The sequence below is a fragment of the Haliaeetus leucocephalus genome, unplaced genomic scaffold, assembly GCF_000737465.1.
Source record: "Haliaeetus leucocephalus isolate CR32 unplaced genomic scaffold, Haliaeetus_leucocephalus-4.0 Scaffold484, whole genome shotgun sequence".
NCBI lineage: Eukaryota > Metazoa > Chordata > Aves > Accipitriformes > Accipitridae > Haliaeetus > Haliaeetus leucocephalus.
The window spans coordinates 6752514-6780129 of NW_010972920.1; the positions used below are offsets into that span (position 1 = coordinate 6752514).

General features: G+C 40.0%; 1 protein-coding gene across 1 annotated transcript in view; it reads right to left on the reverse strand.

Moving 5' to 3' along the window:
- Positions 1–832: 832 nt before the first annotated feature.
- TNIP3 (TNFAIP3 interacting protein 3) overlaps positions 833–27616 on the reverse strand; it is a 43000-nt gene continuing 16216 nt past the window's right edge. The window contains 8 exon segments of the mRNA XM_010575609.1: positions 833–864; positions 9284–9344; positions 12275–12289; positions 12690–12699; positions 14299–14462; positions 17471–17587; positions 23072–23200; positions 27063–27194. Coding sequence (XP_010573911.1) covers positions 833–864; positions 9284–9344; positions 12275–12289; positions 12690–12699; positions 14299–14462; positions 17471–17587; positions 23072–23200; positions 27063–27194 — 660 coding nt within the window.

Below are 27616 nucleotides of genomic sequence, written 5' to 3' on the forward strand. Positions count from 1 at the left end.
CACCACAATTTTCTGAAAAAAATTCACGGTCTAAATACAATTTCATTTTAAAAGCAAGGATTTATTCTCAGATTAGAGGTTAACACAATGATGTTCAGATTCATTACAAGAATCACTTGGAAATATAAAGCCATTTTCACTTAGAAGTTAAACCCATTAAATATTTCTACTAAAATTCTTCTGATACAAGTAAGTACACACAGAAAAAACTGTGATTACATTTTTCATATAATTCTGGAGCCAAAACAAAAGGAGAGCTGGCCTTGACTCAAAAAGGGGAGTAGGCACCTTCTACCTGGCCTGGCATCAGCGGTACCCTGCTTACAATTAACACAAATTTGTTACAACAGCAAAGCAGATTTCCTTTTTAACAAACAACCAAGAAAAAGAGTACAGAGTTCAAGATGGTATATCAACAAATCATTCCCTGGAATCAAATAAAAAACCCTATAATTCTCAAACAAAAAAAATATCACAACACTACCGGGCTTATAAGCTCTTGAATTCAAACCAGATGTGACTGTCTCTGAATCCCCAGCAATAGCTGCATCTTTTCTCATAAGGCTTTTTAACAGATTCTCATAGGCAGCACAAACAGCATCTTCAGAACAAAGGGCAATAACGCTTCCCAGCAGAGTTTAACTGGATCCTGAGGATCACTAGCCTGTATGATCTGCTTTTCTATTGTCCTTGCGGCTATTTCACCAGGCATAAATAACATGCACTGAAGAGATAAGGAGCTAGGGGAGAAAAAAACCAGAATGAAACAGAATAATGAAGTTGCAAGACTAGCTTGCAGCGTTTGGTCTATGCTTCTCCAGGTTATAGGCTGTCAGCGATGGGCTCCCTTCTCCGAGGATGAATCTGCAAAAGTATTTCAATAAAAATTATTTTGACATTGAGAAATACAACTTACTTATGATTAATTTCCCTCTATTTTGTAACACATACACCACCACCACCCCTGGAGCCAATACTGTACATCATTACAAGCCTGTAATCAATCCAACACAAATGACGGTGTGAAGAAGCAAAAGAGGTTAGGGGTACCATACAGCGCACTAGTAGCCTCTCTCTCTCTCGACTTTCATCTAGTCCTGATTGCAGATACGGAGCAAACAGTAGGGTCTAGTAACTTAAAGCCCCTATGTAAAATCTTTTTAGACCTCTAAAAAGAACAGCTGACATTCAGCAGTGCTCATAGGTATAAATTAGCACTAGGTGCACCCAAGAGAGTTGGTAAGTATGACAGAGGGAAGAATTAGATAGTAGTACCTACAGCTAAGTAGGTGTCTGTGGTTCAAAGATGTGTTTGATAGTAACTCACTCGAGCTAGGAAAACAAAATAAAATTGAAGAAAGGAAATATACTGTTGCTGGTGTAACACATACTTCCTTCCTGAAGTTTCAAAAGATTCTGGAAATGCTGTAACACATCACTAGTAGCACACACGCAAGTGCACACAGTATTTTGCTTACAAGAGAAACATTAAGAGTGAAATATTTCCAGCAGGGTTTTGAATTTGCCTAGGAGAATTGCTCTGCAGCTGCTACACAGTAACCCCATCATTCACTTCCAAACCCACAGTGCTGATGATATCCAAATGTACATGAAAAGAAAACTTGATCCAAAAGGTCCACATTTGTAGCAAGCAGCAGTACCGTGAATCATCAATTTTGGTGACACATTTTCCTTGTAGGTAGTATCAGAGCTAAAATTCATGTTATTTGTTCACAAAATCCAGGAAGAAGGACAATTAGCAAACTGGTTCTTTGTGCTAGATAGATAATTATAGATATTTGTGTGTTTATTTCATTTAATGCAAATAGTCCCCTATTTGGGGGGGTGTGGTGTCCACAAAGACGTTGGAACAAAACTCTTCTAACAAGAAATGTGTTTCCAAGCTTCACATCAAATGTTGGTATTCATATAACAACATAATTTGGAAAAAAAAACCCAAACAAAAACCAAAACCAGAGAGGACTTGGATATTCAAACATCTCAGGCAGCTATACAGTGGGGATGTCATTCAATTTTTTTTGTTCCTTCACAGTCCTGAGTCCCACTGGGACACAATGAGGTCACCCTGCTTATGCCAAGATGCTTTTGGCTCCTAAAGTTCTTGCCCAGCTAGTGCAAACGAGCAGATACCACAGCATTGCAGGTACGGTCTGCCACAGAAGAAAGGCAAACATGATATAACATGTCATTCCCAACAAAGTGTCTCTCACCTAGGATGGTATTAACCATTCACAAAACCTTTTGGATATTTTGCAGTACGAGCAGGTTTCAGAGCCCAGCACTGAGTACTTTTACATTTAACACACATACAACAGGCAAAAGAAGATGGACTCCATGTAACGAGAGTAGGTAGCGCTTGGCTGCTACTTTAACAAGCAAATGGCATGGAATGAATTTTTACATTGCTTCCTTACATGATCAATGAGGAACTAAGGATATTTCCAGACAGCAGATGGATGCTTCATCAAGTCACCAGGAAAGAGAACGATTTAATCAAAAAAGCCACCACGTCACCTATCACCAGAAGACCACCATTGACATCCCCTTTCAGGCAAGTTCCCTTAAATGCCTTGATTCTTCCCTATGTTTCATTTTCAAAGGAAAAAAAAAAAAAATCCAGTGTGTGTGAAGCCATTTAAAATCTAACGGGTACTGAATGACAAATCCCAATACATTGTTTCATGGAAATAAAATTATCAAATCATGCAGCTGTTGAAATTACATATCTTGTTCCTCTTCACATAAGACTTTTCTGCCTGGTACTCTGAAAAACTACAACACATTCTGTAGTATTTAGCTCAAGTGGGCTTTTAAAAGCAATACCTTTCTAAAAAAGGCAACTTCTCATGTTCTGGAGTTAGAAATTAAAGGTGTGCTAATGGCCTTTTTGTCACATTGCAGTAGCAGAAATCAAGTTGTATCAGTAAAAATCCTGGAAATAATCACATTTTCATTCCCAGTGGGGATGGCAAGCTGCTAATTAAATCTGTCTTGACTAGTTGGGAGCACTGATAATCTCTAATGTAATGTATGCACTGAGGACAGGCTAATACCAAAAATATTTAGGGTCTGGGATTTTTTCCAGGAAAATTAAGATGTCAGTTAATTGACTTTTTTTCTGTCTGGTTTTCATTGAAGACCTCCACAAATCCATTTTTCAGTTTCCCCCCCCCTCCCTACAGATGTCATTATTTTCAGTGGAAAACCCCACACTTCTCCCTCCTCTTCTTCCAAATAGCCGTAATTATAACAACATTAGCAGCCAAGTAGGTACCTTGAGGGCAAAAATCTGGAAAGCAGCAGAGTGTGGAAGGGAACAAGAGATGATATTATAATGAAAGTAAGCGGACACATCATGCTTCTTCATGTGCTCATCTGGGCATCTTAGGGCTCTGCAGGTTGATTTCTGCTTTCCCTAGGCATGCCAAGATGAGGTGGTGACCAGCTGCTCTTCCCTCTCCCACAAGCCTCCAGAGCTTCACCCTTGAACTGAGATGTAGGTGAAGGGCTACGTTTTGGCTTCTCCCTGTGCCTGGCATAACCGGATCCAAAATAAAAACGTACAGTTTAGGTCAAAGAAATCTGGTAGTTGTATCTGATGTTCTGAAGGTGTAACCGGGGTTCTTAAATACATGTACTGAGAATCTTTCTGCCAAGAAAACAAATACAGTAAGATTAATTTTGGAAGTGAAAAAGGCAATACATGCCAGCAGTTGTGGCATGCAAAAGGGTTCTTGCTCTGAGGAGGCTTTGAGCAATAAACCTCTTTTCCAGAGAATTTTTCATTAAAAAACTGGGTTCAGGGAAAATCTCCAAAATCAATCTTTTTTTCAACTGTCTTTTCAATTTTGCACAGTTGGATAAGGAAGGAAGTCAACACTGCTTGCCAAATAAAGTGACATTAAGTACAGTTGCTGGAAATCTTTCTGCCTTGCTCCTTAAAAAGAAAAAAAACAACAAAAAAACCCCCAACAAAACCGCCCAAACCCACAACCAAGAACAAAAAGATCAGAAACCTGTTCCAGGAACATCGAGCACGGAGAGACTTAGGGGCTAACGTCTCTCCAAAGGCAGGGTTGCTGGTCAAACAAGGCTAAACTGGAAAAATTTAAGCACAGTTTAGGACGAGGCTTTCTGCACAGCAAAGTACCTTGGGATGGACCACCCCAGAGGCAGGCAGGAAGCGTTATTCTCTTGTAAATACATTGCCGGTGTAGTGAGGCAACATCTCATCTCATCATCTTCCTTAATCCCTACCTTCTTCCTCCCATTGCTTACCTTTCCACATTGCCCTTCTCTCTTTATTGTGACCTTCAAGGAAATACCTTTGCTTTTTTGGAAGCCTGATGATTTCCCTTAATCCTGCTTTGCAGACAGGTGGTCGCCCTGTGAGGACTACCTGAGTGGTCTTTCCCTGGCAGCCCGATCTCCATTGCAGCCCACCTACGGAGCACGGCTGGACACAAAACGTTCCTATCCATCTCTTCACCCTGCCTGCTTTCAGCTGGAGTATTTCATGTTTGGGAAGATAGGGAGAAGAAATACTTATGTTCACAGACAAGCTGAACTCTGGTATGAGTTATCTGAGTTTTTAAGCAGTTTAACAAGAGGTGCAACATGAAACTTTCTGGATACAAATGGGAAGAAAATGCTAGTAAAATCAGACCAATAAACCTGAATACAGCCCACACCCTCCTATTTGCAAACCGCCTTTTGAATACTTCTGGATTCAGTTCAGATCTCAGTGGTGGTGTGGAAAACTGAACTCTTGAGATTGCAGCATGAAAGAGCAGGAGGAGAGGAACCAGGTTAAACCCTCACCTTCTTGTGGCCATGCAGACATAGAGATGGCAGGCAACTGCATCCTGCAGTGCAGCCTGGCATGAAAGCCACCCCAAACCATGGGAATGCCTTTAGTACCTGTTGCACTGCGACTGTGCAAGGGTGTGGAATACATCAACTCACTAAACATCTCATCAAGGATAGCATTTTTTTCCCATCCTTTTGGGAAAATTATATTTTATGTGGTTAGTAATTCTTCACTGTCCAATGCAACCCCTGGCAAGTCAAAGTTGTCTCCATACTTACCAGTGGAGAGGCTGTGTTTTTTTAACCTATGAAGCCTACTAAAACCGTTTCTAGGGTCCCAAAGCCAGAGTGGCCTGAATGGTTCTTTGTTAACTTTTAAGTAAACTCCCTAAAGCCAGAGACATATCTTTAAAAACAAGTTGAGTGGCTTTATGGAGCCAGGGGGGATCATCAACTTCTGGTTAACGAAGGCAATTCAACAATAACTGTGGGCAACTGTGGACAAATAAAAAAAAATAATCACTGATAAAATAATTTAAATCTTGGCTACTGAATCAAAAATATGAAGAAAGGCCAAGTCTTATCCACAGAATCCCTTTCTGGATGCCAGAATGTCTAGATACAGCTAGTACTTTTTATTTTACTTACTCAGGCACACAGAGAAGTAAAAATGTTAAGTAAATGCAACCAAACACACATACTAGGATTGCTAGCTGTGTTTGGTCACCTGCACTTATTCATACACACGCATGCCTACCATCACATTTCCATGCCCTACATGAACCAAGGCAGGGATAAGATACTCAAGCATGCTGTTGCACCACACTCTGAACTCTTCGTTCAAGGGCATGCTGATGTGATTTCAAGGCTGAGGACTGGTCTCTCAAGCCACAGCAGCCAGCCTGTGGCAACTCTGGGAGTAACTGTCTGTTTCTACAGAGCAACTTCAGCCTTGTGCACCACAAGGGCTACAAGACCCTTCTCTTCATCCAGATTCTTATCTGGCCCATAGATACTTAGCTGTAAAAGAGAAAGGTAGGTCACTAAAACAAACTTAAGCTCTTTTCAGTAGGATTAAATCCTTAAATGACCCCTAGATAGTCCAGCTGCAAAATACAGAGAGACACAGATTACTTCGCCAACAAGAAGTGTAGGGTAGCTCTGAGGTGTTTTAGTCAAAGAACTGAGGACCGCTCAGCACATTGCTCAACCTCACTTAACTGACAAATTTCTTGGGAAAGAGGGAGCTGATGTAGCCCTGATTAACTAACAAGTGGTGTTCATTACCCCAAACTCTGAAGAGACACATAAGGTTTTTGCATAAAGCCATACTTCATAGCTGTAATCTTAGCAGCTCCCCTTAGCTTTACTCTCTTCATAAAGCTAAATTGCAAGGATTTCATTTAGATAATTACCATTATCTTTGCTACTGTGGAACATCTCTTGTTCATTCTCATTTTGGAAAGAAAGGCTTAATGGAAAAAAAGAACAGAGTTTTTTGAGTTTGGTTTGGTTTTTTTTTTCTCATTTTGCCTCCCTATTCTTCTCATCCTTCCCATATTCTGATGAAGTTATTTCCAGGCTAATTAGAAAGGCCTCAAATCAAAAAGTGCCAGATCCAAACCATCACGCTACCAAGAAAGTTCAGTGCTGGAGGCAATATTGCTCCTCAGACTTGTGCCTAAGTGATCCTCTGCCAACTACCAAAAAATAGATCTGTGGGGAAAATAACAGACTGGAGTAGAAACTTTGGAAAATAGGATCAAATAGGATTGATCAAATTTCTGTAGCCATTAAAAAAAAAAATTAACAAATATTTCAGTGATTATCCTATTTCTGTAGATACAGGCAAAGAGGTGTTTCTTACAGAAAAAAAGAGAGACAAACTAGGCTTCATAGAGGCAGCAGTCCTTTAAGATAGCCTTCTTTGAATATGGGAGCAGCTAAGAAAAGTGGTGACAGTCAGAAGAAAAAGTACAGATATGGTTACACGAGATGCAGAAAACATGAGATTACGGCTGGTTACAGAAGGACCTGGAGAAGCTAAGTCAAATGCCAAACCACACCGGGTGCACATAACTTCCTCCCTCACAAAGGAGGGGAGAGAGGGAGGAAAACTGCAGAAAAAAATTAATAATTCCTCCTCAGTGACAATATGCCTTTGCAGTCCCGATGACATTATAGCAAACTAGTTAGTTGATGTAGAGACTCTCATAGATTTCAGATATCTTTAAAACAGGGTTTTTTTTTTAAAAATCAGTTTCCTGATTCAATTCACTTGTGTTCAGTTCTAAAGTTACAACCTGTGACCTGTATTTTTTAATTATTCCTTCAGAAAAAATACCCAGTGTCAAAGGAAAATTTTTTCAGTTAAGGAAAACTTAAGGGTTTTCCCTAGAAACATCAATCTACTGAAATAGCATTCCTAAAGGAAACTGCCTCACACCTAAAAGTTGCTGCACTGCTGTTTTGTTTTTCTATAATGAAGCCCTATCTCAGAAGAGAAAAGATTTATTGGTCAGTTTATCACCTAATGAGGAAATGAAAGATGAGAACTGAGACTCGGGAATGCTGCTGCACATACTAGCTCATTTAAACTCACCATTGTAATTCTCACTTGTACAAAACAGAACAAAGAAATTGGAACATCAAGAATCCTTTCATCACGTATTCTTGGAGTTTCTATCTTTGAAACCTTTCTCAAAATACTTAAATACAGATTTAATATAGGTGACTATATATTATACATAAACCCAGGCTAGTGCCTTTTAACTGATAGTAGAAGTTGGACTTCTCTGTGATCAATGGCTAATAAAATAATCTTTGTTTTATCAGCAAAGATAAAAACAATAAGAGCCCTGGAGATGTTAAAGCAAACATCCTAACCATAGCTGTGATGGGACTCATGAGAATTCCTCTTTATGAGGACTGAAAAGAAAAAAGGGAAGGGAAAAGTCTTCAAGTGTCCCACTCACTGTCCTATTGAGAAGGAGGTATTTGGATGTTCTGGACAAGGAACAGTAATAAGAAGGACAGAGCATGGATTTTTAAAAAAGTTTTTTCAGGGAGCCAGAAGTCCAGTCATATAATCAGGCAGAGTAAAAGAAGAACTCTCTTTCTTCAGATCCCCTATGTGTACTGCCCTGGACCACAGCTGCAGTTGGTGGCCGGACTTGTTTCATTCACTGTTATAAACATCCTCCCCATATTCTCTGGTGCAGTAAATCACTTTGAGTTTAAGTGGGAGGAACTACAAAATTAATCTCCTGTCCTCTCTTGCAGTCACAGCACTACTTTCCCTACAACCACATCAGAACCCTCCGAACAGTTGCCATGTAATTATGGCAAGCTCATCCTCCATTTCAGTGAGCTACGTTCCCACCCTACCCTCTCTTCTGTGCAAATGTGGACAACAATAAATAATGGAATAGTTCCTCTGTAGCCATCATCTTCTTCTAGATGTTACAAAACGGCATTTGGTGACGAGTCCCTGCCACCCCATATGGTACCCACTTGCACTGTGAAACGGCAGACACATGAAGCACAAACGTTCCTGCAGTGCACACCAGCAAACTTTGCTGGTCCCCCTGCAGCACAGGATGATCTATCATGCATCTGAGATGGTATCTCTACAAAAAGGACACAAGACATGAGAACAGAGCAAAACACAAAACTTTAGGTGCCGTAATTCTCAACCACTTTTGAGAGAAAAGGGGTGGTTTAGGGGAGTTTCTGAAGGAAAAGATCCAGAGGGGCAGATTCCCACCCAGAACAACGTCTCTTCTTCCTTGTGCTCTCTGGCATCCATCTTTTGAGTGGTCTGAAACAAGTACTCTGAAACACCCAGGAACTTGGCATGATTTCAAATCCAGGTATGAATATTAAATACTCCTCCTGGTTTCCAAAAGATAGTTTGCACCAACACTTTGGCAACTAATTCACTTTGTCCATTTACATGGTTTTATTTTCAGACCTGCCACCTTGAACTATCAGAGCAGATCAAGAACAGCAATGGGCATTTTGCCTTTAAGGTGAAACAACATCCTAAAGCCTGTACTTCGTTACCAAGGACTTCTAAAATCTGCCCCATCTTGGCCCCTAGGTTCGGCACACCATTAAATTTTATCTTAGCTGGAGCAACAGAAGCTCTAAGGACAACTCTGAGGATATCTTTTCTTTAGGACTGTTACTAGGCGTTTAATGAGGCAAGCGTGTGATCCTATAATGTGTAATAGAGACATCTTACAAATTGCAATGAAGCTGAAAGCCGCAATGTAGATGGTATTACATTAGAAACCTCACCTGTGTTGCACATACACCAACCTCAGCTCTCTGAGGCAAAGCTGTCACATAAGCACTCAACAGATAAATAGGAAAGTTTACTCTACATCCCTCAAAGGCCCCCATTTTAAAAAGTACATTTAAAATATGCTCTGTACAGCTGTTGTCTTACCATTTGCCTTGTGCTGCACATCTGGCGGAAACTGGTCAGGAACATACCACTGATAGTCTGGCTGCACAGAACAATAAAACATTATTACAGCAATATGGACTTCATAGACACTTCAAACAAAAGAATAGTGACATGATAAAAATATAATTGTGCTGTGAAGTTTTTTATTAGTTATATAAAAGTAGTTTACAAAAAATCTTATATTTAGCTTTATATTTCCACTGATCGAGTCTTTCAGCTTGCTTCCTTTTTTATGACATGTGGTTTAGATGCTGCACTCATTAGAAATATTGGTGAAAACCTTTCTAGATCCCACAAATCAAAAGAAACATTAACAGAAACAACTCAGATCTTTTAAAAGGACTAAGGAATAAAGTGCACTAGAAGATACTAGCAGGCATCACATTCTCTGTACTAAAGAACCCCAGAAAAACCTGGTACACATCGACCTGATAGGTGAAGCTGTTCCACTTTGAATACATGTAACATCTGTAATATGTTTCTGTGTGACAGGAATAACCCATTTAATAAAGTTCTCTCCCCTCCTCCCTTCCCCACAGGTTAGCATTAGTGTTACTATAACATTAGCTGTTACCAAATTACTTCTTGAAAATACTGTGGGATGGGAAAAATTCCCATCTTTCTTATAAGATGAAGTATTAGGAAGGTTATGTCCATGCAAACATAGTTTTGTCCAGGGAAATCCTGGAAGAAATAAATAGTGCATTATAGTTTATACCACACACTGTGGTAAATGAGTAGCAAATTACCACCAGAGAAAACAATTTTGGGACCAGACGTCTCAGTTGAAGCTGTATTAAGCTGTCTACCTGGTTCAAGTAGTACATGCAAGCTTGTCCAATTCCAGGTAATTACTGCTTCAAATTAGTTAAACTCAGAAAATAATTCTTGCTTTGCAGAAATTACTCTGACAAAATCCTGAATAGTCCCAAGGAGATTCTTACAGATTTCAATTTATAGAGAAGAAATTTCATAGACTTCTAAAGAAGTTTTGCCTAAATTAAAATAGCAGGATGAAGCTGTAGATACAGAAAATAGATGTAACTTTTCTGTATGCTGTCATTTGTAGTTACATAGCAGTAATCACTCTCATACACTGTCAGGAAAAAAGGAGCTATCCTATCTTCACTTAATTATACCATCCACAGAAATTATTAACTAATTCTGTGTTTGTGGGCAAACAAAATAGGCTTTGATATAAAGCAAGACTCTGCTTTGCGTTAAGCACAGGTAGTTTTTCCACCGATGGCTCAAAATACACTTATGTGCATTGCTTTTTTGAGTTTCTGTTGAATTTTCTGTTCTCTGATCTACTCTTCTCTTTCATATGTACTTACACTATGCAAACTTGAATGTATTTCAGAAACAAGAGGTGCATTTCATGTCAGACTAAAAATGTTTCTACTAACAATGTAAAAAGGAACAAAAAGGTGCAGGATATAAAAAGAACGAAAAAGCAAAAGCACAGACTAAACTCACAGGATTACGTACGTTAACTCAGGACACTCATTAAATTCTAACACCTTTCTTCATTGCTAAACAAATTGCTCAGGGAGGTATCAAAAGCTCAGAGCAGCAACGCTGCACTCACACAGACAAAGAATTTCAAAGAAAACTCAGAATGAAACTGGGAGTTACAAAGCAACCAGTCAAACTGACCCCGTCGCTCCAGCAGGAATGGCAAAGTTGTAAACCCAGTGATCCCTCACAGAATTAGAAACCCAGATGATGGAAGTTCAGGGAGAAGAGCCAAAATAATCTGGGCCAGTGTCCAAATTGCAGTGAAAAACATTCTGCAATACTTCCAACTCTGATAAATAGGCAGATAAGCACACTCGTGAAGCATAGAAATGACTTGTTTGACCACAGCTTTTCTGCTGGATTTCTACAGTCTGAAAACCTTATATGTGTTTTGCAAAAATTTGGCTATAATTTCTCAAATAATGAGCATCTTTCCATATGTGACAGCTTTATAGCCAGAAACAGATATTGTGTATTTAAAATGACATTCACCATGTTTAAATACTTTCTCACTAGATTTGAACAAGCACAGCCCTCTTAGATAACCCAAAGCACTTCAAAAATATCATTCTCTAAAGAAGTATTTTCCCTGAAATAGATAACTCCTCCTCACATAACCTGCCCTAGTGCAAAGCTATTCTTCATGCTGAGGAAGACAGGACGCTGTTGTGTGCCAGGAAAAAAGGCAAATTTCCCATTGTGTTAGCCACACTCAGATATAACTTCGACTTCTGGATTTTGTTTTGTTGTTGTTGTTTGTTTGGTTTTTTTGCAATACAAAGGCTTGCTTAGGAAAAATTGCATTTCTGAAGCATTCACAGCCAGAGTGCCGCAACCTCAGTAGAACCTTACTCGTCATGTAATCCCATTTCACAGCAGTGTATCAGAGGGAAGACACTACTGGGTACAAGCAACAGCACCTGGGATTTCACCCTTACAGTTTAATAACAACGTTGTGAATCCTGCCAACAGCTTGTCTGCCTGCCCCAGAAGCAGGACTCTGTGCAATTCAGTACTGAAGACACTGGAACAGCAAGGAAGAGAAGAACACAACTATCAAGAGAAAACCAGCATTTTGAGGCAGATAGTAAGGGAAGGGAGACTGCACAGAGATCACCAAGGCTGTTCCAGACCTAGGGCTAATCCTAAAACCAGTACAAAATCTTGATCTGGAATAAACTAGGAAACGACAGATTTAGTTACTGGTGAGGATAGCCCTGTGATGGCACCAGGTTATTTTCCAGTGTTCACCATGCTTTGAGAAGATCAGTGCCCATGTGAAATGGGAGACAGTGGGAACCTTACTGAGTGCTGTTGCTGCTCACGTGCCCTGTGTGATGCTGGATGTACTCGAGGATCTTGATAGTGAAGAACCAACCCACAACTCCCATAATTAACACATGGTGAGAGGAAGAGCGGAGGTGTGTAGCTGGGCTTCTCAGGCTGTACTGGGAGGTTTTTTGTCTGTCAAAAAATAAGAAAAAGAAAAAATGCATTAGCAGCGGGATATGACAACCAACAGAATATTCATGTACAAATTCATCAGTAAAAAGCAGTGAGGAAGAAACCCTCCCCTCTCAGCATGTTTTGCAATGCTGCTCATTTAGCCCCTTCAGACTGTTCAAGATTTAAAACATTATTTAAGAAAGCTGGCTTGTGCCACACCGAAGTCTTGACACTTTTTATGTGATAAAATATAGGTTTCAAGATATGGCAAGCACATTTCTGGGTGTTTTCTATATTCAAGAAACATTTTCATTACACACAGTAGCTTTCAGTAGTTTGACACAGAACCACATGGACAGGCACTTGCATAACAAGAAAAATAATTTTGGTAAAGGACCAAAGTCGATGGCCATAACACTTGGGTCTGCCTTTTCTTAGGCCCTCTGTGTCCCAGCAGAGTCAATGGTAATCTGCCTAAGGACAGAGCAAGGAGGGGTGAAAGATGATTAACATTCTATAATTCTATTCTATGAGTCACAACTAAATAATTTGACTTAAGAAAACAAACTAATAAAAATTCTGTATGGTTCCTCTCATGTTTAAAAGCCTTCACAAGCTCTGTTTAATCCAATCCCAAGGCAGGAAGAGACAAACAAGAAGATCTGTAGTGTAAATTGTCGACGCAATACAGGGACAATCAAGTTGTACATACACGTTGCACAGCACTTGTACAGCCCTTTGGGTATGTTGTACACATGCAGTGCTGTTGGCATTTCTCCTGGTCCAGAGTGCTGGAGAGGAGTGGGAAAGGCTTTTTAGTCCCATTTGTAGTCCCCCTCTTCACTGTCACTGCTGTGAGAAGCTCTCACAGCATCCATTGTCCCCGTTGGGGTTGTGCAGGAAATTTAGTCTTTTCCAGTCTCAAGACAATGCAAAAATATAGGAAGAAGGTGTCTTTGAGTACTCTGTCTCCTACAAAAAAATTTCTTTACCTTACTGAATCATCCAAGAGTGGGCTGGTGAGTGGGGGAAATATACCTGAAAGTTATTGCATGCAATGCTAGCAGATTTGTCCAAGGTATTTCTATATGCCTGGAATGCCCTGAGTGGCAAATCATGGCATTCCCTCTGGCATTGCTATTCTTAGACTTGCACAAAATGCTTCCAAGTACCCATAAAAGCACTGACAAATCTGGGCCTTTACTGCAGCAGTGCCCAGCATCGGCCAGGATGCCCAACCTGCTCTCCACTCCTGCTGAAGCCAACAGCAGTGAGGGGCACTTGACAGCACCTTGCCTCTGATACCACTGCAAGACCCTACTAGTACTGATGCATGGGTTGGTTGACAATAAGCCAATACTGAAGTTTCTGTTTCACAACAATGTTGGGGAGAACAATAAATCATCACAGAACATTTTGGTAATTGGCCATTCTTTTAAAACATTGCACAATTTTGTCAAGACAGGAAACCTCGAGATTTCATCATTTTTAAATGGGGATTGAGAAAGCTCAGAGTTTTGCATGCCATGATTTTACTATGGCTTCCTGAATGTCTGTGAACAGAACACTGACACTGCTGTGAAGAGATAAAAAAGATGTTGCAACAAAAAACTATTGCAGTGGCTGCTCAGCTAATTTGGATGGAGACTTTTTTTTTCCTCAGTGATATTAACATCACTCTCTAATTCCACTGCAGAGGTCAGGATTAATTACAGAAGCTTTTTATTTCAAAAGTTGGTTTGATGTTACAACTCTTATATCAAGTGCCAGTGAAACAATCAACAGTCCTCTGGATTTGTTTTTGGTTCCCCCCCTCCATTTTACGATACGTTTGAAGAGTTTTTGCAATAAATACTCCCTTCATCTACTTAATTTGGAAGTCATCTCTAACCATTTCTCATCTTCTTAGTGCATTACTTCAGAATGATTTCATCCCAGGTGGTGACCTCATATAAAATCCAGTATCAATTAATAGAAGCCAGAAAGCCTTGGGTTGTGTGGAAAGTGAGAAAATAAAAATAAAATACACATGTGTTGGCAATGGCAACTTTGTTTTGACTTATACCTGAGAGTTTAGTTTATTCAGTTGAGACTGTAATCTCTCATTAATTTTCTGCAATGCTTCTTTCTCCTCATTAAGTCTTTCTCTGTCAGATCTCTCCTTTCTGAAGTCTTCTTCGTATATTTGTACCTGCAATCATTATGACCAAGTGTGTGAATTTTAGCAGAGCCACAATGGAAATTTTCATCCACTTTGTTGTTTGGTTGCTTTTAAACACTGGCCAAGCAACGGGGTGCATTCCAAAGGGATCCCACCTCTTCACAATCCTGCAACCAAAAGTCTCCCTCACCTTTTTTATGACCAATACAAAATGACAAGCAAGGGCTGTTCTCCAATGGCACCCATTAGTCGAAACAGTCCACAGCTTCAATATTTGTGGACCCTTGCAATTTAAAAGGCTGGCTAGCAGATATCAGTTTTAAATACTATAAATAAGATAGCAAATACTAAAAGACATTGACCTTTTTAAGGGATAAACAGTAGCAGGACAAACATTTTACCAAAAATTTTTTCCAGTTTTCTCTTCAGTTATGAGCACTTTCAACTCCACCTTGTATCTCAGATAGCAAGCAGTTAGCATTCTGGTGGAAATGGGAGGTGCTGGCACAGCACAAAAAACTGACTTCTAGCATGCAGTCTGACAGAACGTTATCACCTTATCCAACCTAACAATGAGCCACTATCATCAAATAACATCCTGCCTTTTTATAGCCCACTGAACACCACTGGCCTTGAGCCTGCTTTGCTTTACACCTTTTTGTAGTTGTCTGCAGCTTTACCTTACCCACTGCCCTGTCTAATCAAGGTGTGGCCCAAAGAACTAATCCGTGCAGTATGAGTGATAGTCTTCAAAGCTGTGATCACCTATTAATGACCAGAAGACTTGGACTAGTCAGCACTGTCAAGGAATTTAGACCTTGGCTGGAGCACTGTGGAAAAAAAAAAAAAACTGTAGGAGGCTGTTGTGCCCCAGATGTTAGAAACTGTATGTGGAAAAAATAATTGGCCCGTGTACTTTTTGTCTGCAATATAGGACTTCTAATTCATACTCTCAAACTGCAGCCCAAAGAACCTACCTGCCCCAGTGTAGAAGCACAGGGGAATGTTATGTACACAATTCAAAATCGAAATACAGAGGTTTGACCATGTTCCTAGAAGATAAGCTGCCTTTGAAATACTGAAGGATGCAATGGCTTAGCTCTTTTTATGTCACCAGGAATCATAGTGCTTCATCCCATTAAAAAATATCTGACCACCCCAGGCACAGGCAGCTAGCGCATGGATTCAGAAGCAAAACACAAATCAGTAAATTAATTTGTGTTAAGCTGACTGGCTTAATTCTTCAGATAATGAGCAGGCATCCACCTGGTAAGAAGCTGGAGATTGGTGGCACTTCTACTGACAAATAACAGCAAAAGCATGTTGGGGTGGGAACAACCACCAGAACTTTCAGAAGTCCTTTCATGTCCTCTTGGTTGCTCACTGAAGACCGCTGACAGTCTATTTCCAAAGAAGTTCCTTGCTGTGGCTGATGCCCTGCCCATCATACAGATCCAGTTTTCTTTTTGCTAGCAGCAGCACTATAACTTCCCAGGAGGACTAAAGAAATGTTAATACCTCAGGGGAAGAAAAAAAGCCAACAGAGGGCTTTCAATTATTTTCACGACTTGCCTGTTGCAGCTAATTTTTGCAAGGTTTTTTTTTGGACCTGATTGTCCCCCACTAGATATAACCCTGTTCCTGAATAACACTGTGTAAAAGGAACAAAGGCTTCTGTGTGGCCACATGGGGACTCAGCTCCGCAGCCTGTGCCTGGAGGAGCCATGCGTGCCCCTGACCCTCCAAAGCAGAGGCAAAGCTGTCACTTGCAGAAATCTAGGTCTCTTGTACCCCTGTCCATCTACATGCTTCTCTCCTCAGTATTTCCTCATTTCTTCTCTCCCGATTCCCTCTCTGCTGTCCCACCTCTCTCCCGCTCCCCAGCTGTACAATTTGCTGAAGCTGCAAGGGAACCACTTTGTCACAGTTTTGCTGTATATTCTGCTACCCTGAGAAACAGGAGGGCATATCCCAAGGAATGAATGCCTTCATCTCTTTTGTCATGGCCAGGGGTGGGCTGATGACAGCCAAGCTCTGGTGAGACTCTGTCACGTCGCTGTTTGTCCCAAGAGTCCCTCCTCCGTACAGCTAGAGCCTTCTGCTCCATTTCGTGCAGAAGGAAGTCTGGACTCACTGTACTGATTTATACAACTAGAAAAAGACATTCATAAAATGGATACCCCAAGAGAATTCTGAAAAAAATTGGTTTACTCTATTTTATTGTGTAGAATGAAATAACTCATTACTGTACAATCAAGTACAGGATTTTATTCTCCAGCATGTGGCAAGCATTACATTAGAGAGCAAAATCTGGCTCTGCTGTCAAACGTGACAGAAACAAGTATTTTATTCCCATTGAATAAAATTCCTGTTCTGATCACATCCATTTGTGTGTCAATAATGTTAACCCTAACACTGTCCAGGATGACAGACCTAAAATGTAAAATTATCTGAAAAGTATCATGTTTTTAAACAGATTCTTTCATATGGAAAGAAAAAGAGTGCACAAAGCACTTGAATTGCACAGAACAAAGACCAAAAAAAAATACACTTCTCTATAGTGATTGGTATGCAGGTTATGGATGCAAACGTTTTACCTCACACTTTGAAAAATTGCAATGCCAACACTCTAGTTCTCCAAGACTAGGATTCTTAGATAACTCACTAAACTTTCAACTTCTAAGAAAAAAAGGAGCAGAAGACACAATCAGTAACTCATGAAGTTTAGCATTCCCTCTGGATGAAATTCAGCCCCTAGCAGAGAGCTGGCAGGGTGTTTTTAAGAACCACAGGAGCCATTCTGCTGCTTCAAGTCCTACACAAGTCCTTGCTCCAGTCCTTTGCAAGGATTCAGTTTCATTTCGTGGACACTGCTGTGATGACAGAATCTTAGGAAACATGATTTGAAAGGGCTATGGCTAAACTGGTTCTTCCTTTCAAAAGCTCTACATAGCAAGTCTACCAGGCACAATTCTTGGGAGAAAGGGCAAAATTATGCCGTATGAAATCCATCCAGGCTTACTTCCAGCTGTTCTCACCTGGTGCCTGAGAACTTCAAGTTGGGTTCTCATGTCCTCAAGGCTGTTCCTGTCACCCTTCTCTGAAGGAGTCCCAAGAACAGGTGAGTGCTGCTTTTTCAACACATCCAGAAGGGCCTACAATGTCAAACAGCAAAATTACTAAACAGAGATTCACTACATATTAAAAAAAAAAAAAAAAAAATCCTTTTAAATGATTAGAATGTTTGCTCTCTAAATAAACAGATTAGAGTAAGTCACGGACTTGTGGGTTTTTTTTCCTTCATTTGCAGTTGCTTCAATTATATACACTGGATATAAACCCCATGAATAATGTATGTGCCTGACTAGGTCCAATTTTCAAAGTGCCCACACTACATCCATGAATTTGAGACAGTGTCGTTTAGGGGACTGTGCTTTTACTTATAACTGTAACCAACATTACCTATGTAAATCACAGCTGCAAATCTCATTCATAAACACCGTTTCCCTGTGCAAGTCAGAATTTGGGAAAACAAAGACAGGTGTCTAAACTCAGCTGAGCCCAAAAACAAGCAAACAAAAATCCAAAACCAGCAATATTCAAAGATTGCCTAAAAATGTGACTGCAGTAAAGTCTGACTGAAACATTTTTTGCACTGAGTACAAATTTCTGCGACTGGACTGAAGTAAACCCTCCAGTTGAGAGGAAGTTATGTAGTCTCTACAGTTTGTCACTAGAGGGAGTTATGAATACACACACACACTACACTGGTAATGCTATTACTCTATTTTTCAGCCAAATTCTGCCATAGTTCTTTGCAGATTTTGGTTATTTTTAACAGTATTACACAGCTCTCCCTCGGACTGGAATAATTTTTAAATCATTCTTACCTCTCTCTGTCTATAACCACACACTACACTTCGTTTGGTTTTTTTTTTTGCTCTAGCACAAAATACTCACCATTCAGTACTTTTCAATGTCTCTCACCTAAAATATGGACTCAGCTAAGTTCATCCATTTTAGAAAGTTCAATTCCTGCTAATGATCCCCAGCTCTGCCTTGCTGACCACACTCCATTCATGTCATAAGGGAAGAAGGAAAGATAATCTGGAGGGGGAAGAGGCAGAGGGAGAAGTGGCCAAGAAGGAGAACTGGTACGTAAAGTAACCCAAGGATTAGTATTAATTATCAAAAGGCCAAAAAAAAAAAAAAAAAATCAGCCCTTCCCATTAAGAGCACAGAAGAGAAAAGGGAGGCTTTTTATCTGATGACTACTGACCCTAAGAATCGCACAGAAGAGAAATTGGTATAATAGTGGTAAGATTGTATGCCATGTCAATACATAAATAAAGTTGAACATAAACATGGGATGATGAAGATACAGATAGCTTACTGATTAATCCTCCTTTTGCCCCTTTGAGCCGCTGCTAATCCCTTTTAGGTTATGACATTGCAGTTCTCTGCACAAATAGTAAAACAAGTACTAAAGCCAAGTTTCACATTGGTGTTTAGATTGGGCAGGAATTGCCAGCGGCAGCAAGAGTCAGTGAAGTTTGACAACATCTGGGTACCTCTGATACGTTCCCTGGCTGACTGCAGCCCGGCTTTCCCAGGCATATGGTTTGTTAAGCATACTGCTGGGGACAGTGATGAGTGAAGCATGCTTTTCTTCTTCCCCCTGCCTACACGGAATACATCTCAGTCTTGCTGACAATCACAGAATCATGAGACTCATTTGGGTGGCAGGGGACCTCTGGTGGTCCAAGCCCCCGCTCAGAGCTGGGCCAGGGAGGTCAGGTTGCTCAGGGCCTGTCAACTGAGTACCTGGCACCTCCGACGACGGCAATTTCACAGCCTCTCCAGGCAACCTCTTCTAATATTTGACCACCCTCGAAAGAAAGTGCTTCAGATGCCCTAATTCAATGATCACTGAATGTCCTGCTTCCTTCACAACATACTGTTTTCCCAGCCATCTGCTGCACCCAATTTTTATATTAAAACTCCTTTACTAGGATGTATCTTATTGATTGTGGCCATCCTGACATTACCAAATGGTAACGCACCTTTACAGTTGAAGTATGTATATTCATAAGCTGTTGATGGTTCTCCTAATTCTTGAACAAATGTGACTATACTGACTATTTTCCTTGCAGCTCACTTAGTAGAAACATATCATGATATAGACTTATTAGGTATTTGGGCAATTCTTCAGGGTTTTTTTGTTTATCTGGGAGGTTTTTTTGAGGAGGTTCTACATCTCAGAATTACAGAAGAAAAAAATAGAAAAATCCAGAAAATTCGATCTCCAAAATGTTAACAGTAGAGAAAAAAAAGTGAAGTTTTTTTTTTAAACCACATTTGGAATCAATACTGTGAGACCTTGTTTTATCATTTCAAATAAAATAAGAAATTGCAGCATGAATAACGCTGAATTGGTTTAGGGTCATACTTTGAGGAAATATTGTAAAAGACATTCTGAGAAGTGCTAGGTATGGGGAGAAAAGGTAAAATTTTGTAATGTTGCTATTAGATCAATAGCAAATTATTGAGAACTATGTCATTATAGGAGATTTGGATTCCCAAGTATAAAACAGAGACTAAACACTACTAAAGCTAATACTCAGAGATATAACAAATATTTTTCTTTCAAAATTCCCATCACTCTGAACTGATAAAAGGTGGGGGCTGTTTTAGAGTCATTTATGGAAGAAATGAAGATATTACTGTTCCACTGGTTTTAAAAAACAGCAGTGAATAAAACTGTCACGAGACACTTGAAATTAAAAGTAAATAAGCTATTTTAAATATGTAACTAAGATTTGTAATTTCAAATTAACAAATATGAGAAATGACAAAGAACTTCTAGGCACCGTCTATAATTGGTCCTGCATGCAATTTTTTCAGATCATTTGGCTATTCCTACTTCATTAAAAGTCAAAGTACAAAGTACAAAAAAAACCCAACCAAACAAACCACTCCCCTACCCCCCAGAAAATCATATCTCAAGGAAGCTGAAAAAAAATTGTAGAGGAAAATGCTCAAGGGACAGCTAGATGAAAAATTTCAAGAAGAAAAATTAAAATGCCTTTAGGAACTAGAGAAAGGATTTAATCCCAACAAAAGCTATCACTTTTGGTAGCTTTTAGATTAAAATGCAGGGTAAGAGAGACGGTCACACTGAGCTGTATGTTGCAAAAGAAATTTAACTATAAAATATATACATATAATTTTTTTTCACTGTAAAAATGAGTACAAGGAAGGCATTACACAGGAAAGCAAGACTAAATACAGTATTTCCAATAATGAGGATAACATAGAGCGCTGTGGCAGTGGCAGAATGGCTAACAGCAAGGAAGATGTACCAATGAGAAAGAACTCACAGCTCACTGAGTTAAACTGAGCTTAACTTAATGTTGTGTTAAATAAAATTCATTCAGAAGTACTGAGAACTGAAACCTGAAATTGCAAGAGAAGCAGCGCAGAGGTTTTCTGAATTTTTCAACATCAAAAATGGAACTGTATGAAAAATAACTACCTTGGCTTCCAAAGCCACAAAAAGGATAACCGGTCCATGCACCTAGAAACCTCTTAATTTAACCTCAAGAGTGTGTTAGGCTTGGGTGGAAATTTTGAAGAGGATTGCCTTATAGACATGAGAAATGGGATGAAGTAAAGCACTCTTTAACCTGATGTCTTTCATAAAAAACCCAGATTTTCTTATCAGGGAAATACATTAGATCTTATTAGTCTCTGTTTAAATAACAGTTGAGATAGTGCTGCAGCAAAGTTATGAAATAGGTAAAAAATTTGGCTTGTACTCAAACTATATGGTGAACAAGGAAACAGCCACAGGAAAGCCAATAATCTTGGGATATAGCATTGCAAACTCTTATGGCATTGCAACATCACTTTCATGCTGCAGACATCAAAGGATCAGATCAGACTCTATACTTTGGGTACTCTGGATGACTGGATCAAAGTTGGATGAAGCCAAAAGTAAAAAGGTTAATGTACTTAAAGTAAAAAAGTTAACGTACTTAGAAACAAGTAGTAATATCTTCCATAGACTGAGAACTAAGCAGTTTAAAAATGACTGAGATGAAAAAACATGCATATTTAGCAGGCATAGTTGCATTTTAAAAGACCAAAAGAGCTGGGTCAGCTTAGCTAAACTGTCCTCTCATGAAAATACGATTGCTTTCTGTAGCTATAGGGAAAGAGCAAGAGCCCCTGAGAGCAATCGTATTTTCACTACAGGACAGTTCTGCTTCACCGAGAGGACAGATCTGCTTCACACAAGGAGTGAACCAGATCTGTTCAACACTACTACCAGAAGAAAAAATGAATATCATCTGGCCAGAATAAATTCAGCCCAATTGAAACAGATGAGAGCATCTAATGAAAGAAGGGTTACAGTTCCAGAACAGCCTTCCAACAGAAGCACAGCAGAAGGAGCTTAAATATGTTTAAGAAAAAAGTTGTTTTATTTCAGAGAATTTGTAAGAACTTCAAGTCACTGAACCTGCAATAGCAGGGGACTAGACTTAAAAGGGCACAGAAGGTGCCTTCCAGTCTTATGTGTATTCATGACATGAGATTTGAAGGATGCAAATACACAGAAAAACAGTAAATTACTTGTGGAAAACGTGTTACTTGAAACTGACGTTTCATTTAAGAATGGTCTATTTACCCATCTGCCTTAGTTCCAGCCACATTGTTAAGATAAGACAGCAAAATAAAATATTTAAATAAGTTGTTTTACAAACAAGACCCTGAATGAAAGTTACACTGAGGCTTTAAGCAAGCCCTGTCAATGCATTTCAAAAAGAGCTAGAGATCATATGTTCTGTCAGATTTTTTAATATGGCAACATTACTTTTTTGCCTTGACTTTTGCACATCGTGGCCCTTTAGCTTGTGTATCACTTAAAGTTACACAGCAATGGTTACTGCAGTGCATTTCCTCAGGAAGTGTTTGTGGTTCACCATGAAATACAAAATTGTTAGAAAACACCCACTGCTTTATGTGATCTTTTGATTAAACAAAGTTACGTTTATTACTTTCCCTCAGTTAAAAAAAATAAATACCGTTTAGCTATTTTATGGCAATTTCCTCAATGAGACATATATACACACAATACTTACATGTATAAATATATATCTGTATGTATATAAAAAGTAAGACAGGAGCATGTCTCGTGAAGAGAAGCTATTATTCTGAAACACAGAATATATGTAAGCCAACAGTTTTAAACTGTCTGAATTTTTTTTAATCACAATGTTTCACTGTATGCATATGAAAGCGTCTTTGTGTCATTTCCCTTCTGTTTGGAGGGAGAATGTAGAAAGAGCTTAGATATGACACGTAGACAGGTTTCACAGGAGAAGCCAAAGGTTCTCTTAACTTTCCTCTTTACAATGCAACCCTACTGCCTGCCAAGAACAGCATGCACAGGTATTGGCTAAAGTAAGTTCCTGCTTGTTTCCCCAGCTCCCAAATGGTGATCATGCGTTTGCTACCACAAACGGGTTCTTCACCAAGGACTGAAAAGATGGGCAGCTGGTAGTGTCACTGCTTGACAACACAGACCCTAGAATTAAAGGAAGAGGTCCTGGTCAGTGGCTCACTCTTGTTCATACCTTATTGAGACGACTTATTTCACACTCATAGTGTTCTTTCTTTCTGATCATGGAAGCGTTCTTCTGCTTCAGGAGCTTGTTCTCTTCTTTCATTTCATGGAGAGCTTCACTAAGGACCTTTGTTTCTTTCTGGGATGCAAAAATACAGAGAGATGCTGCTGAAATGCAGATGGAACCGTTTTTCAAAAACAATCTTCAGAATATCTGCTGTCTGGCAGATGTGCTGCATTTTTATTGTCCCAAACACAGCTGGGAAGGGAGGCAACAGGAAGGCGGATGGTTAGTAAAACCCAGATATGATAAAGTCTATTGAAATTGTTTTGACCACTCACCATATGATGACACAGAGACAACATACCAGACTAAATCCCTGCTCTCTACAGTCTGCAGTTGCACAAAGACATGATAAAGCTGGCAGGCCAAGCAGATCAGTACTGTACAGATGATTATCCCAAACCTGCATTACTCTTATGTACTCACAGTGTAAGGCCAGGGCTAAACGCTGGTGGAATCCCAGCTGTTCCCAGTGTCATACAACATTAAAGACAAAACCAGATCTCAGTATCACATAGTCTGAGGGCTTTTTCCACTACACGAGAGACTGAAGCAGGTCTCAGCCTGCTCAAGAATTTACCAAGCCACCAACCAAGGCTTAAAAATCCACTTTCTTTGACCCCATCACAGTTGGTTTTGACTTGAGCTTGACCCTTCCTAGTGCATGTGCCTACACTGTTGCCACCCCAGCAAACTAACAGGAAGATGTCTCTACTTGCAACAGGATTTACACACTAGTCTTTCAAGATGATATAAGAATTACTAGGACAGATATGCCAAACTAAGTCTGATTCTCTTCTATCGCTTTCAGCATGACTATTTTCAATTTACAGTGAAGGAAGCTAAGATCTGAATCAGACCCTGAAACAAATGGCATTGTGTAAGTTTCTCTTGCTGGGTAATGTTTTCCTCACTAGCCTGCTTTTGCCAGACTTAGACCAAAGCTGTTTAGACATATGAAACAGAATGGCCTGTTCTACAAAAGTATTTCAAATATTCTTCTGCAGCTGCTTTATGTGATTAAAAAGAATGAGGTCCAACAATCACATGCACAGGACACCACACGAATGCTTTTTCTTCTGTGCAGCAGGCATACCTCTGTGCAGCCAGCTACCAGGCATTTACAGTTCGGGCTCATGAGAAGTGCATCACCGTGTGCTAGTTGAGCCAGTGAAAAACACCCTTAAGAAACTGTTGCTTACACATGAGGTAGCTTTATTTTCCTTTGTTCTAAGTTAGTTGGAACATTTCACTTTCTCCAAAAACTGGGCAAGATTAGTAGGGTATCTCTGCATTAAGTATAGGAACTCACCCAGGAGGTAGCTCAAGCTAGCATGTGCATATATGTTTTAAGATATTAAAGAAAAACAAACCACTAAAATCCATATAGGCTTTTAGCTATGCCCTTTTCTTCACCTTTGCCATCCTTTTTTCCTAGCTCCTAGCACATATCCTCCTTCTTGGAGGCTGACACCTCCAGGAACATGGCTGTCTATAACTAAAGATTTCCAGTTTGTTCAGGTTTTTGAACCATCTCAGTTCTTACCTCTTATTGCTTCATATTCGACACTGAATCTTAGGTGTTATGGCACCTAGACTTCCCAGTGACTAGGTTGGTCTTTGATTCTTGTCTGTGGGTACATAGTCATGCCCAGAGAGAACAAAACAAAAAATTTAAATCTCCAAAAGTGTCAGTTTTCCTCTGTGGGCCATGGAGGACATGGGGACAGATAAAGTTCACAACTTTATCATTCTGTGAGAGCCATACCTCCAGGTGCATTTGGAAAAAAAAAAAAAAAAAAAAAAAAGACAGCTCTGTAAAACAGCAGCAGCATATAATCTGTCTCAGGGTTGTTAGGTGCTGCTGGTTTTCCTAAATGGCTCAGCAGAGCACCCAGAGAACTGCCACTATGAGTAAACAAATTTAAAAGGTACTTTCAGGCTGCTGTACTAGATAAGCAAGTAGAGAACAAACATCTTATTACTTTGCTCTGGCAATTGCCCTGTATAGCCCATCCCAGCTCCATGGCTACAGGGGGGGTAAGTAAAACATTTAAAAAAGAAAGGGTTGTTACCTTTGAAGAAAAGAAAAAAAAAATATATACAGACACACACACACACACATATATATATATATATATATAAAAAGAAATGCAGGTGCGAAGAATGTTAGTTGCTGTAGAAAAAAAACCCTGAACATAAAGCTCTAAAAATCTAATCTTGGTAGATCTGTCAGCCTGGGCCTCTTCCGCATCTGCTGAACTTTAAAGCAACACAAGCCTGATCATGTGCTTTCAAGCTGAACTTATCTTTATGCATTTTTCTGAATCATGCCCTGGCACTGCTTTTTCTTCATCCTGCCCTGTGCTCAGCATAGGATAATTTGAGTTGGCACAGCTGCTGACATGGGTGTTACAATCCTTGTTGCTCATTCAAAACTCTGTACTTTTAGCAGCTACCTCTGCAAAGGTTTAGACGTCCTGCATCCCTGCATGATGTCCAAAAAGTAAAGAACTTCAAAGCGAATAGAAGCACTTACTGTCTAAGTATATAATTTGTAAAGAAATTGCTGATCTAAGGCTAAAGTTCCATGCAGGTTAACCTGTCTCCTAAGAGATTTTTGGATTATATTGTCATTTAGTCCATTATTCATGTATGTAGTAAAAAAGTTGGGAGAGTGCTCATCCTTACCTTTCCAAAAAGGTAGCTAGGGCTATTTTTCACAGCTATCATATATTAAAGGGCAGGCAGTAAAAACCATAGTAACATGAACAGAAAGATGGATTGTCTCGCATTAAATCTACACTCGGAGCAAATACAGGCAGTGATTCAGCAAGTAGATAGCAATATAGTTTGCTTCAAAACATGTGAACGGTCCTATTGGTTGGAAATCAAGCACGTGCTTAGCTAAGACCATACCGTAATTGATAGGCAAGTAAGATGAATGTTCTGCTTATGAAGATAAAAGCTAAGGTCTTTGCATTTCTTCTCCTGCAGCAGCTAACTTACATCTTATCTGAGCCTGGAAGTGATGCGATTGCCACTTGTTTTCAGGTTTGTTTCAGGTTATGAAGTGAATAGCGAAGCCCAACTTCAGCCATCAGGGCACCAGCCAGAAACTCTTACAAGAGGTTATGAAGTGTGTGATAACATGAAGCAGAATAAGAATAGGAAGCACCACAGAGCGGTGCTTGTAAAACAGGGCACAAAGTTTTGAGCATACGTTGGGCATATATATGCCAATCACTCAGGTTGGTGGTTTTACTGTTGTAGTAATTCAGCTTAGGGGTCTAACTTTAGATGCGAATGCTACACAAAAGCCAGTGCCAAAGGAGTCCTAAGAGAGGTGCCCAACTACTCTCAGGGTGAGGTGAATGCTGCTGTAGAGCAGCTGATCAGCCCAGGCACTTTCAGCCCTAACAACTGCACCAACACCATTGCTAATATTTACAGGGAGCTGAGATAGCTAACACATGTATAAAAGCCTATATTGTCAATACCAAAATGGGGGTGCCTGGAGCCGAATTCATTCCTTCAGGTATTTCTTGCTAAGTGCTTTGTGCAATGTCAGGAATGATATTCCTACTCCATTTGAAATCACTGGAGCATTTTCATTCACAAAGAAATTCACCCTGAACTGAACAGTGAGGAAGGAAATCTCTGCAGTATTTTTATCAATCTGCTCTTTACTCCCACACACACACTAATGCTGTGCCCTCTGCCAATTTCTATTGAAATGGCTCACTCTCTATACATAGTTCTCTCATTAGACAGAAGATCAGCCACTGCCGTGGATACAACATTGAAAATCACTCAACACAACAATCTCAACTACAGCTGTGTGACAACCCACACCCTGCCACTCACGAGAAGAGAAAGAGGAAAGGCAAGATAGCATTCAACACTGAGCACAGAGTAACGGAGTGCATCCTCCTACCGTTTCCTGCAACGGCCTTTCTCTGCCCAGGGCTCGGAACCTCTCAGCTTCTGGATGCTGTCGATGTCTCTCTTCCTCCAGCTCACTGATTTTCCTCTCCGACACATCCAGTTTTGCTTTCATTTCTGCCAGCTGAAAAGCAAGTGACAGACCATGGTGGCCTGACTGGGGATCCTGAAAGGCACAGCACCTCGAAGGTGCCTTCAAACCCTTTCAGCTCTCAGCAGATCACTGTAAAGGAATGGATCTGGTTGCATGTAAAGTCCCCAGCCACTGACTTTCCCCTCCCCACTTCCAAGCTCTACTGCTCTGTCTGCAGTAGACACTCTTAATGACCCTGGGCAAATTCTCTGTTGGTGTTAACCCAGTTGGGGTCTTGCACTGTTTTGCTGCCAAAGGACAACTAATGTGCTTTTTTTTTTTTTTTTTCCTTTTGCAACTCGGACTCCCTCTGCAGTGGTGCACATCCAAACAATCTAGCCAGAGGCATAAAACGGTCCCATGTTAAGTGAGGAAGAGCCATTTAAATTCCTCTTCTCTTTGGGGGGGGGGGG